At 36.5% G+C, this 14,023-nt stretch overlaps 1 protein-coding gene across 31 annotated transcripts in view; it reads right to left on the bottom strand.

Moving 5' to 3' along the window:
- MYCBP2 (MYC binding protein 2) overlaps positions 1-14,023 on the bottom strand; it is a 271,324-nt gene that overhangs the window by 85,802 nt on the left and 171,499 nt on the right. For all 31 annotated transcript variants that reach the window (XM_060394149.1, XM_060394144.1, XM_060394130.1 and 28 more), the window contains 6 exons: positions 12,479-12,597; positions 11,317-11,404; positions 10,090-10,139; positions 7,416-7,588; positions 4,615-4,759; positions 620-835 (listed from right to left, as the gene is read on the bottom strand). In XM_060394149.1, coding sequence (XP_060250132.1) covers positions 620-835; positions 4,615-4,759; positions 7,416-7,588; positions 10,090-10,139; positions 11,317-11,404; positions 12,479-12,597 — 791 coding nt within the window. The remainder of the gene's footprint in view (positions 1-619; positions 836-4,614; positions 4,760-7,415; positions 7,589-10,089; positions 10,140-11,316; positions 11,405-12,478; positions 12,598-14,023) is intronic.

Below are 14,023 nucleotides of genomic sequence, written 5' to 3' on the forward strand. Positions count from 1 at the left end.
TCTTACTACTCAAGCTCAAATTATGAACTTCGGGTTTTATTTCCTTCCTCTTTCCTAAAAATCTCCTGAATCTATACTGACTGACAACTCACTAGTCCAAGGGATGAGCATATCTTACCAGATTAAGTCAGCAGTCTCCTAAACAGACTTAAACCAAACCAAGCCTCTTGATTACCCACCCAATCACATTCTCCATATTCTACCATAATCTTTATAAAACCAAAAATTATGTCATTCCTCCAAATGAGAGCCTACAACAGCTCACACTGCTCTCTGAAAATAGCATAATTCCTAACTCTGATTTCAAATAATGACCATCTTGATAATTTAGATTAACACTGGCCTCTAAAGATTAACTAAAAAAACTAGACAAAAATTTTAAAAAATCTGTCTAAAAGCCTCAAGCCCAAAGAGGGAAGAAACCCAAAGAGATAAGCCTAACATTTGGAAGAACCCAAAGCTGAAGAGGGCCTCAATAATAAGCTCAGAGTCCTGAAGGGTTGTGTCCGAGGAATAATGGTAATTTGAAAATACACAAGCATTTTCACAGGAACTGAAATGTTTGCTACATAAATGAATGGTAAAAAATAAAATTTTCCTGGGAGGTAAAATGAATTACCTTCATCATTGTTATGGCAATATATCGAGCCTCCTTCACTATCATGGGTTCATACGAAACATCCAGCTTTGGGGATGCTAGTCCGCCAAAGGTCATGTCAGTATTAGAAGATGCAGGCGGTACTGCAGGACTACCAGGAATCCTCTGAGGTTTCTTTACTTGCTCTTGTTGTAAAGATGTTTTTTTCTGAGAAACAGGAACGGCTTTCACTTCCACCTAAATGAGATATTATAAAAACCAAACGCCATTATTATATAACTGTCCGTGACACATCAAAAGAAGCAATTAACAACTTTAAACTGGCAATTCTGTAAGTTTTACGTTACCACTTGTCCTTCTTGGGCTTTCCTTTTAAAGACTATTTAACAGTGCCAAATGATTATGAAGAATGCATCTCAACAGGGATCCTGAACACAGTGCAAAAGAGAGGCTTTGTTTGGGGGAATAAATAATCACAAATATCAAAACAAAATAAAAACATGTGCCACCATTAGTAACATCTAGGAAAGGCTAGTAAAAGGTATCTACATTCTTGCTGGAATTATTTTCCAGTAATCTTCACATATTTTAAAGCACTAAACTCAACTTTAGCTATACTGTTCTGCAAAGAAAAAGTACTCCCCTGACAGATGTCTTACAAATTAACAGATAATAGAGCAAATTTTATACCTAAAACTTAAAGATGTTTATTTACTTTGCAGAAAGAGTACTATTAGGTGGTTCTGTCACCAACATGAACTATGAGGGCCAAGCAATCTATTAAACTTTCCAACTCAGTTTCTTCAGTGATAAAATGGGGTATTTTTTATCTGCTTTACTATAGAGATGCAAAGAACAAACTTCCTAAGGCATGTTAAAACACTGAAAGCACAAACTGCCTCATAAACAATACTCAGAAGTACCTTCCAACAATTATAACAAAATATTACATTGTTATTTGCTATGCACTGGCAAAAAACACTTGGAACCTAGACAACCACAAAGTTACCAACGATTTAAAGACCATTTTAGCTCTTCATCATTTTGAGGGTCACCCAAAGTTTCTTCTGTTCTTTTCAGATACTACTGTGGCTGGCAAGAACAGGTAATTCAACAAGAGGATCTTCACAGAAATAGAAAGAAACACATAAATGAAACTGAGAATATTACTTAAGTAATTGAGAGACATCCCAGGAACGTGGATTGTTCTTATCAGTGTCATTCTGTGGAGTTAGTAGTTTTGAAACTCTGTCTACATAAAGTGCAGGTAGCACACATGTTTCACTAAATAACCACAATCCTTCGTTGGAGTTACAAGAAATCAGTATTTGGATTGACATCATGCTCTGGAAATATTAAAAACCCATCTGACTTTTTTAAAACACAGAAGTTTAAAAATAAATAGTAAAATTGTTCAGCTCATATACACTGCCACCATTGAAAGCTTTAAACTTAAATGTAACAAAGGAAAAAAAAAGTAAATGCTTCCAAATTTTAAGAATTTGATTTTAAATTATAGCTACTATTTTCATATATATTATTTTGATTTAATATTTCTTTAAACAACTGTATTTTCCCTCAGTAAATTAAAAGTAGAAGTACATCTGCCTATATACCACCAACCTTGAAATAAATCAATAAATAATTTCATATTTTATGAGTACTGAGATTAAAAAATGATAACCATTCTGCTTTCTTTTATAAACTGTGCTTCTTCATAAAATGTTATTCTTTTATTTCCTATGCAATTTTCTCTTTTTACTAAGCACAATTTCTTTGGAGTAATCATTTTTATAAGTTAAAAAAATACCAGTAACAGTTGCTATTTTAAAAAAGCATTTTGGATCTCAAAAATACTATCTGTAAACCAACTTTTATGTTCCAAATAATTGATTATTACTCTATTAGGATACTTCAGGAGTTTCTGATAAGTCTAAAATGTCCTGAAAACTTCATGAACTAACAGGCTGAAAATGAAACATGCTGAATTAATTTTGTTTTCAGCTAATATGATAATGCGGTATCAATAAATCTAACATCAATAGGTATGCAAATCACTTTTCCTAAATAGTATTTATTGGAGTTTCCTAGAATACGCTTTCTATGTTACAGATATATCTGATATGAATCTGAGTATATTAAGAGGCTTCAGGATTCTTGTCCTCAAAAAGTAGATTATACAGGCAAAAAAAAGAAGAGAAGTAATGAAAGAGAGAGATGGAATTCCTGGTGGTCCAGTGGTTAAGAATCAGTGCTTTCACTGCCATGGGCCTGGGTTCAATCCCTGAACCTGGGACCTAATATCCCATAAACCACACACCACAGACAAACACAAACACAAATAAACAAAAAAGAGAGGAAAAGGGGGAGAGAGAGAGAGATCACGTGGCTAAAAAAGAACCCAAAGAGGAGAACAAAAAAGATAAAGCATAAAGTCTGACTCTGAAATGTGAGATGTAAACAGCTCAGATACTAAAATGCAGCAAGAGACAGTAAAAGGTGCAAAGGAGGAAACATAAGAAAATGCAACTAAAGATCTACCATAAGCACAATAGTAAGGATGAACATTAAAAAGAAATGAAATGCTATGCTGACTTGGAAAATGGTAACTACAATACAGTCACATGAATAAGGGACTCACTGTGGGCTTAAAGACGGGATTTAACAATTCACAAATACACTTTGAAATGAGAAATTCACCAATGAATACACAAAACCCTTCAACATATTAAAGCATACTGTATTGGGATAAAAATTCTGTCCTCGGGTAAAGTCATTTTTTGTTATCACTATCAGAATTACGTTATTCTCTACTCCATTTTTTTCTTACAATTTGTGACGCTTTTTACATTCTAAAGAGTAATTCTTAGCATGAAAACACTTTGATGGGGTATGATCTTCTTTAAAAAGGTAAGCAGAAGAAAAAATGTAAGAGTGAAGCATTACTGTATGGATATGTATTATGTATACTGTATGTAATTAAAAGAGTACATACTCTTCCATCCTATATATGTTTGGGTCATGGCCAAAACACTGAAAGCCACTAGTAAAGCCTGAATTTTCTTTAGTATCAGGGCCAAATGCTTTTCATTACAGTTTTACTTACTGGTCTTAAGACATATAAACTATTGTCCTCTTTTTTTTTTTAACTGTGAATCAAGTAAGTGGTATTGTGCTTCTCCATGGTACAAATGAAATAATGTACCAACTAGCTGAAAAAGTGCTAGTATATTGAGGTAAAATCAGCTTCTCTGTGAGCAAAAAAGATTTCAGGCTTAATCAACTCCAAATAACCTAATCACTTTGTAAACACAACTTTGAAGGGCCGGCATAACTGGGGATTGCCTATACAAACTTTTGTTCGATATTCACTGTTTCCAGAAATCTAATAAAAGTTTTAAATAAGATATTTAATTAATATATAACATAGAAGACTTAATTTTATGCCTTTATTATAATATGCTCTAAAGTGTCATTATTAACTAATGTCTCAGGGAAGAAGTATTCAGAGAACTATATTCTTCAGTATAGCACAGAACTAGTTCCATTCCTCATTCTTTTACAATCCAAATTTAGGTATTTCTGATTTATTTAATAAGTATCAATATTATATTTTAAAGGTTGCTTCAGTAGTACCAAATGTAAAACATATTTAAGTCTTTTAAAAACATACATAAAATTTTTAAATGTATTCTTTCATTTATTTATTCAATGACTAATATATGATGGTCTTCCCTCTTTGTGCTTAGCACTCTTTTTATGGACACTTTCTTATCGTCCCTTTGAATCACCATAGCATCCAGCATATGTGAAGCAAAACCCAAAAAGTATATAACTTGCATAATCGAGTACTGATTAATGTGAACAAATCATTTAAAAATGTTTCAGCTTCCTTCACTGCATATAAGTAAGGAGAGCACTGCAAATAAGACTCTAAGCTCTTGTCATTTCTAAAATTTTATGAGTTACAATAGTCAGTGCCTAGATGTCTATTAATTTAATCCCAATACAATTACCTTCATGTTGGGAACGTGTACCACATCCCCATACTGGTCTTTTGTTTGCACTGTGATGGTGGTAGGCCAACCACACCGAATATCATCCTTATTCAGAATCAAAGATGTTTTCTGAGGATCAGCATAGGAATCTGGCTGAAGCCACCTAACAGGAATGAAAAAACAAGTAAACAAAAAACCAAACATTCATCAATATCTTCAGTGATTAAAATGAAACTAGGCCAAATGAATAAAACTATACTAAACAAAGGAGAAGCCAATGGCACCCAACTCCAGCACTCTTGCCTGGAAAAATCCCATGGACGGAGGAGCCTGGAAGGCTGCAGTCTATGGGGTCGCTGAGGGTCGGACACAACTGAGCGACTTCACTTTCACTTTTCACTTTCATGCACTGGAGAAGGAAATGGCAACCCACTCCAGTGCTCTTGCCTGGAGAATCCCAGGGACAGAGGAGCCTGGTAGGCTGCCGTCTATGGGGTCGCACAGAGTCAGACACGACTGAAGTGACTTAGCAGCAGCAGCAGCAGCATACTAAACAAAGTGCTAAAGGGATTATCATTTCCAACTCAGTAATAAGGACCATGGGCTTCCCAGATGGTGCCAGTGGTAAAGAACCTACTGGCCAATGCAGGAGACCTAAGAGATAGTGTTCGATCCCTGGGTCAGGAAGATCCCTTAGAGGAGGGTATGGCAACCCACTCTAGTATTCTTGCCTGGGGAATCCCCATGGACAGAGAAGCCTGGTGGGCTACGGTCCATACGGTTGCAAAGAGTCAGACACGACTGAAATGACTTAGTATGCAGGCACAATAAGGATCACAAATATTAATAACTTCCTCGGAAATTATTAATGACAAATTCATTAAACAAATATTGAGAGAGTCATTTCCTAGGCAGGTTGATAAGTCTAGGGGTCCCCAAGGAGAGAGGAGTCTGGAATTCTCAAGGAGGAAGAAAGGACAAACTTTTTTTTTCCTTCTCTACATTCCTTAGGATTATATAACAATAATGTATCCTGCCTGAGGACAGTCTCTGGATTAAACCTTCTGGCTAATTCTGTTATCTTAAAATGTAAATTATGGGAGTAGGTCTGGTGAGGTCTTTACAATCTCCAGACATTCTTCGGATTCTTTGGAGAGCATATAACTTCATTGCTAACACTAACAAGGGGGTACTCTTTCTGCCCCCTTCTGATGTCTATGTCAGAAGCTTTCTCTATGTCCTTTATACTTTAATAAAACTTTATTACACAAAAGCTCTGAGCGATCAAGCCTTGTCTCTGGCCCCGGACTGAATTCTTCTCCTCCGGGGGCCAAGAATCCTGGAGTCGTGATTCAACAACCTTTCAATATGCTAAAGCATATGAGATTTTTGATGATTACAAATAAAACAGAAACAACTGTAAAATCAGAAAGTGTGAAATTTTAACTATGGCTGATTTAAAATAACCAAGAAAATGAATTTAGGTTGTATATTCTTAGAAGTCCCAAATAACACTACTTAAGGAAAGTGAAAGTGAAGTCGCTCAGTCATGTCTGACTCTTTGAGATCCCATGGACTGTAGTCTACCAGGCTTCTCTGTCCATGGAATTTTCCAAGCAAGAGTACTGAAGTGGGTTGCCATTTCCTTCTCCAGTGGATCTTCCTGACCCAGGGATTGAACCCAGGTCTCCTGCATTGCAGGCAGACACTTAAGCCTTTGAGCCCCACCAGGGAATCCCTATTTAGGGAAGGTCTGCCTAATTGCCAACCTGAAGACCTGGGAAAGAGCAGCATTTCTGTCAAAGCAGAAACAGAAGTGACATTTTGCTTGCTGGGGAGCAGAAGGTTAGAAATACACCACCTTCTGTTTACACAGCTTAGTAATGATTTTCCTTCACTACCATTCCTTCCATGCAAATTCGCTTTTTTGTGATATCCATGCGTGAATTCTTTGCATGATCTGCATTCAAGTGGTCCTGTGAGATGACTGAGGAGTAAATTGTGATGTATACTACATGAAAAGGTCCATGAAGAAGGCAGTGAGGCTGACTTAAAAGATGTTTTCTATTTTTCTCCAATCACCACTTTAGTTTTTAAAAACCAAAGAGTAATCTCTGTATTTTTAAAATTAAAGCCAGAAAGAGGGTCATATTTCTGTATTTACTAGTAGTGTGTGCTGTGTACTTAGTCACTCAGTCGCGTCCGGCTCTTTGCGACCCCATGGACTAGCCTGCCAGGCTCCTCTGGTCCATGTGATTCTCCAGGCAAGAATACTGGAGTGGGTTGCCAAGCCCTCCTCTGGGGATCTTCCCAACCCAGGGATCAAACCCAGGTCTCCCACATTGCAGGTGGATTCTTTACTCTCTGAGGCATATTTCCTAGTGAAATTACTCAAGTCAGCATATTAGTTCACCTTCAAAAAAAGCAAATAGCAACAAAATAAATGAGAACTCTATCATCTTAAATTACCTGATTTAAATTCTTAATTTATATCTGCATTAACTGTAGATTTGGAAAAAATCCTCATATTAAGACAAATATAGTGACAAATTTAGTAGTATAGATATTAAATATTACCATCAAATTCTAGACTTCTCTATTTTACCATGTAGTCTATATATTTTTAACAATTATTATATATTTTAAAAATATACTGAAATATTAACTACTACTTTATATTTCAGAGAGTCCAAAACACATAAACTACATTATTTTAGGTAGCACTGTAACATCCTAATGACTCCTCTCCTTTCTCTTCAGAAATGAAAACTAACGTAAGCCCTGGAGGAAAATCACTGTAGGACTTAGGAGTGCATTACCTCGCAAGCCTTCCACCACTTGATCCTGGAACACAAGCGATAAAATCATCCAGAAAGGACTGTTCATTGCTCTGGATTTGAAGTGGTAAGTTTCCTTCTAGTGCCTCCAATATAGTTGGTGAATGAGAAAGAGCTAAACCCTTTCCAAGAATACCAGAATGGGTTTTGCACACCTGTTGGGTAAAAGAGAACATTTATATTTTATAGTATAAAACTTAAATCACATGATTGTTTTGAATTTGCACCCAATTTTAGATAGGCCTTTTTTGGGGAAATCGTTTTCTCCTCATGTCCCAGTGCTCCTTTACTCTGTACAGTAGAAAACTTCCAGCAGGGAAACACTCGGGGTAATACTTCAGTTTCATTCCGCTCACAAAAGGAAGCGATTTATCTGAGTGTTGCAGGTTAGAGCTAACGCTGCATCTCCCCCTACCCACGCTCTCCACGTTTCCCTGCACGTGTCACATCCCCGTGTGTCGGGACCAGGGCTCCCCTCTGAAGACAGCTGCAGAGGTTGCCCGCTTTCTGTGTCTCCATTACTGGTGGTTCTCTTGGGTAGGCTGTGTCTGTGCTCTTGGGCAGGTGGGTACCAAGGTCTTGACTCAGGCAAAAAGTAGATGCAAGCCTGACTGTGGCTGCACATACACTGCATTAGCCTATGTAAGCCTTATTAAAGTTAAGGAAAAAGGGCAGATGAAACAGAAATTTTAGCTCTCAACTAGATGAGAAGCACGCCTAACATTTTAGAAAGACTTGCTATAAGTGCTAAAACTCTAGAAAAATCTTAATGACTGTATAATAATTTCAAAACAAAACATTTTCATGGAAAACTATTATATTTCCAGTTCTTTCAATTTCTACAACAGTAACTTCTGCTTTTATGAACCATGCAATTTCAAAATCATAATCTTTAATGACAAATGGACAAGTTAAAATTCAGACTTTGGACAAGTTATTGCTATGTCCTCTTGAGCTAACAAGTTACAGACCATTCCTGAATCAGTGAAAGGTATAAACTGGTGATCAAATGATCTCTTGTAGTTATTATACAATTTAAATAACTCATTTAAATGGGGCTTCCTAGGTGACGCAGTGGTAAAGAATCTGCCTGCCAATGCAGGAGATGCGAAGAGGTGTAGGTTCGATCCCTGCGTCAGGAAGATTCCTGGAGGAAGAAACGGCAATCTGCTCCAGTATTCTTGCCTGGAAAATTCCATGAACAGAGGAGCCTGGTGGGCTGCAGTCCATGAGGTTGCAAAGAACTGGCATGACTATGCAACTAAGTATATACACACAACACATTTAAATGCTCACCATCTGCCTAACAAGCAATGGGTGTTTAATGTATGTTAGACCATCACAACGACTACCTTACATGCCAAAAAGGTGTGTAATTTGGGACATCACTTTTTTCTTTACAGAAGCACAATAAAGATCTCCTCATATCTGGCCTAAATAACATTCTATAAGCCATAATACCTGGGATGATGAGCTACTTGATGGATTTCCTTAGCTAGAATGCTATATGACACACAGCATGTTCATTAAACATTTTTTAAATTAACTTTTATTTTTGTATCTTAAGATACAGAGATTTAACTTTTCTAAAAGGAAAAACAAAAGCTGGTGGGATTTTAAAAAACATAAGTTTCTTAACATTATTGAGGACACCATGGCTCCCTACAATTAGAGCACAGTGATCAAGATCATGGACTTTGTCACCAAATTGCCAAAGGTCAAACTCTAGACCAGCTGCTCACCAGCTGTGTGATTCTGAGCCAGTTATTTAAGTTGTTTGTATCTCAGTTTCCTTATCTATAGTTAGGAGTTCCTACTTCATAGGACTGTTGTAAGGACTAAATGATTTTAAAATATAAAACTGTTTGGAATAGTAACTGATAAAGTTAAAAATCATAAATGTTTATTTTTATTATTACTGCTGTAATCATTTCAGAAAATAAATAACATGTAAACCACTGTAAGTATTAGAAGACCTGGATACCAGCCTCGATCCCCCAGTTGGCTGAATCCTTAGATAAATCAAAACTTCTCTGAACTGATATAATTGTCAGATACAAGAGAAAATAGTGATTTCAAAGTGCAACTGCAGAAATAGACAGATAATGTCAAAGATATGGCAAACTACTGGAGAAGGAAATGGCAACCCACTCTAGTATTTTTGCCTGGAAAATTCCACAGACAGAGGAGCCTGGTGGGCTACAGTCCATGGGGTCACAGAGTCAGCCACGATTGAGCACATCAGTACAGTATATGGTAAACTATAAAGTTGCTCTATAGATATTATTTCGATTACTATTACTAACATCTTCTTTCTAACTGGTAAATAAAACTTCTTTCAAGATCTAATTTAAATGTCCACCACTGGACAAAACCCTCCTCTGGGCCCTTGGCACTTGGTAGCTCTTCTTCCTCCAGCGGGGCTTACATCTCACTCCAGAGTCAACACCCACCGTGCAGTTCAGTAAGGGCTCATACAGGGGTTGATTCCATCAAGGGGAGCAATTATGAGTTATTTATCTTTATAACTGCCAATTGTAGGATGAAATACTCAATGAATGAGTGCTATGCTCAAGAAAAACAAGGTTGATTTGAGTGAAAATTTGGCTTAAAATTAGTGTACAAAGTTTATCCTTATAATTATTGAGGACAATACCTGTAAAGCAGCCTCTTCAAGAATTTCAAGATCCTCCTCTAATTCATTACCTGGTATGTAAATGAAAAGGTTTACCAAAATATATCAATGTTTCATTTAACTTTCGAGTCTTCTGCATTCATACATGTTCTCCAAAAATTTGATATTCCAAATTGAAGAGAACTATTATCATTTTGGAAAAATCTCAGTGGTTTAAATTTTAAAACGCTTATTTTCAGTGTGAATATAAGCTGTAAATCTCAAGACAATACTAAAAAAGGCACCCATCAAGTGTATCAAAAGATAGATATTACATTTACATACACCTTTAAAAGGAAACTGATTATTCAGAACCTCTTTCTTTTTCAGTTATATTACAGAAGAACCTCACCTTTAGTAAACAACAGTTACTGACAGGAAAGCCCAAGACAGTGACTGTATTCTCTAACCATCTTCTGCTTTACTGCTTGATGTAGAACATTTATTGAATTTTCTCTGATAGCTTAATGAACTTATAAAATATTATAACCAAACTGATACATGTTCAAAGGGAAATATTTGAATTATACAGAAGTTCAGAATAAAAAATTCTGCCACCATCCCCTTTCAAAGACAAAGAGTATCACCAGTTTCCTATGTATTGTTCTAAAAACTCTGTATGCAAATAATCATTGTATGTATGTATGTGTCAACCTACATACATGGGAACATACACATATATTTACATATCTGTATACAATATGATGTTCAAAAAAATGAACATCATATAATTATATAATCTGGACATCTTTCTTGGCCTGGACATAAAGGTTTACTTTTTTGTTACTGTATTTTAACAGCTACTTACATTTGTTTTGTATAGATATACCATCGCTGATTGAACAGTTCCCAACTGACAAACATTTTGGTTGCTCCTAGGTTTTATAACCACAAGTACTGATATATTAATCTCTTATATGTTTTTGAGTATTTGTATAAATATGTATAAAAATGCTATATCAAAAGGTATATTTATATACAATTTGAATAGCTATTGATGAATTTTCTTTGAAGAGGTTGTACCAATTTCCCTCATATGAATACAACACAAATGTCTCATTGTCTCCAGTATAGTAAACAGCTGCCCATGAATATATGTGACTGTTAAATTCATTTTGCTATTTTTAGGATGTTTTTCAATAAACATTCTATTTGTAATTTTGTAACTTTTAAAAGAATCATAAATACCTAGTACAAGATCACACTTACCAACAGGAAGTGCTAGATCCTTTTTCATCAAAGCTGCTGCACAAACCCCACCAAGATTAGCTAGTTCTTTTTCCAACTGAATGACTCCCTGGAGAATTGAAAAAAAATCAGATGCTGTAAAAACTGTTTGGAAGATGCAATTTTTTAAAACTATAAACTTATTTATTTATTTTAATTGGAGGTTAGTCACTTCACAATACTGTATTGTTTCTGCCATACATCAACATGAATCTGCCACGGGTATACACGTGTTCCCCATCCTGAACCCCCCTGCCTCCCCTCTCCCCGTACCACTCCTCCTGGTTGTCCCAGTGCACCAGCCCCAAGCATCCAGTATCATGCATTGAACCTGGACTGGCGATTCGTTTCACATATGATATTATACATGTTTCAATGCCATTCTCCCAAATCATCCCACCCTCTCCCTCTCCCACAGAGTCCAAAAGAATTTTTGAGAGATGATGCAGATTATCAAAAAAATGTGACTTGCATTCCAGCATAACGTTTGAAACAAAAAGGAAGCATGTGTTAGCAGCTAATGGTTAATTAAGAGTTTAAGAGATTCAATATTATGTCTCACATTGGTTATATTGTTTCAGACCAAAAAGTTTTAGACCAACAGCTCATAGTCCAAAGGATTTTTCATTTATTACTTTGATGGAACATGATCGCTGTTTCACCTTAACTTTTTTTTTAAACAGTACTACTTGAAATCTTTACGACAGATATTAAGTTAGTGCCATTGTGAAATTAGCACCCGTGGCAGATTCATGTTGATGTATGGCAAAACCAGTACAGTATTATAAAGTAAAAAAAAAAAAGAAGAAGAAAGAGAAAATAAATAAATAAATAAAATTTTCATTAAAAAAAAAAAATCACTCAGAAAGGTACAGTTACCAACCAGGTTTGGAACAGGCATGATTATACTATGTCTTTAAAGGCTGGGTCATGCTGCACAGACTCTGATCTCTCCACGTATTAAAACCAGCAATACCAGACACAATTCATTTGTACAAAATTAAACTACAAAATAGATTAGACACCCTAGCTTAAAATAAAATTTCAGGCTTCTTGAATATATTCAGCAAACACAATCCAAGTCAACAGTAGCCCTCAGAAACACAATCTTCCTCAACAGAATAAGAAGATAATTCATTCTCACCTCATCAGGTCCAGGGCTAAACTCATATCCAATTGCAAAACATTTGAAACCATAGAAAGAAGCTTTGTCATCTTTCACATAATCTGATGCAGTCTCCAATGAAAAAAGGGCCTCGTTCCCTAAGGAAAAAAACTAACACTGAGTTCAAAATCTGAAACAACTTTATTAAAATCTCCTTACTTTTATCCATCTCAAGATAGGTAGCAATACAAATCAGGCTTCCTAGGTGGCGCAGTGGTAAAGAATTCATCTGCCAATGCAGGAGCTGTAAGAAACGTGGATTTGACCCCTGGGTAGGGAAGATCTCCTGGAGAAGGAAATGGCAACCCACTCCAGTATTCTTGCCTGGAAAATCCCATGGACAGAGAAGCTTGTTGGACTACAGTCCATGAGGTCGCAAAAGAGTTGGACATGACTTGAACACACATGCACTAAATAATGTATTTGGTTTTGGCGTTTCTACATTTACTTGAACAAAACTGTGCTAAAAACAACACTAGAAACAATAAAACCATACCAGGTTGTTATTTTTATGATTTAATTCTCCTTAATCACATGTCCTAAGTAAGTTACACGAGCAATCACTGTCAATTATCTGTCAATTACTGAAGTGACCTCTGAGTGTAAGTAGCTCAGTCATGTCCAACCCTTTGTGATCCCACGGACTGTAGCCCACCAGGCACCTCTGTCCATGGGATTTTCCTAGGAAGAATACTGGAATGGGTTGCCATTTCCTTCTCCAACTGAGGTGACCTGGATTAGCCTTTTTTCTAAGCTGGAATCTGGCTTTGATCTCTTCACAAACAAACACGGCAGGTCAGATCAGAAGAAAGAAGTTTCTGAACTTGAACTGGCTCTCAGCTTACAAGATCACAGGATCACTTAACTTATGATTAAGTGGTTAAAAAAACAGTTTGCAAGATCACAAGATCACTTAACTTATGGTTAAGTGGTTAAAAAAACAACAGACTACAATAACAAATCTGTGGCACCCACCTGGCCACAAATACTCTTCAAGCTTGAAAACAAAGCTTCACATAACTTAGTGGGCTCCATGGATCACTAGCTCTCTTGAAACAAAGAAGTCCTCAGCAACTTTTTAAAATTGAACACTTACTGGGAAAATAAACACCTAATCCAATTTTTTCTATAGTTTGGCCTCAGTATTAACTCTCTGCTTTGGCCAAGCTTCCCTGGAGGCTCAGACAGTAAAGAATCTGCCTGCATTGCAGGAGACTTGGATTCAGTCCATGGGTCGGGATGACGCCCTAGAGAGGATATGGCAATCCACTCCAGTACTCTTGCCTGGAGAAACCCATGGACAGAGGAGCCTGGAGGGCTACAGTCTATGGGGTCATAAAGAGTCACACACAACTGAGTGACTGACACACTTTCTTTGGACAAGCTAATCTTTTCTCACAAGATTCTCAGAACAGTCTCTTTTCTAAACCTTGGTCATGTTATGCCCAGTGCCCAGACTCTTCTTCACTAATCAACTGCAATCTAGATACAAAAGAGGTCTTGAAGACATTCTTCTGAAAATTA

This window comes from Ovis aries, chromosome 10, assembly GCF_016772045.2.
Source record: "Ovis aries strain OAR_USU_Benz2616 breed Rambouillet chromosome 10, ARS-UI_Ramb_v3.0, whole genome shotgun sequence".
Lineage (NCBI taxonomy): Eukaryota > Metazoa > Chordata > Mammalia > Artiodactyla > Bovidae > Ovis > Ovis aries.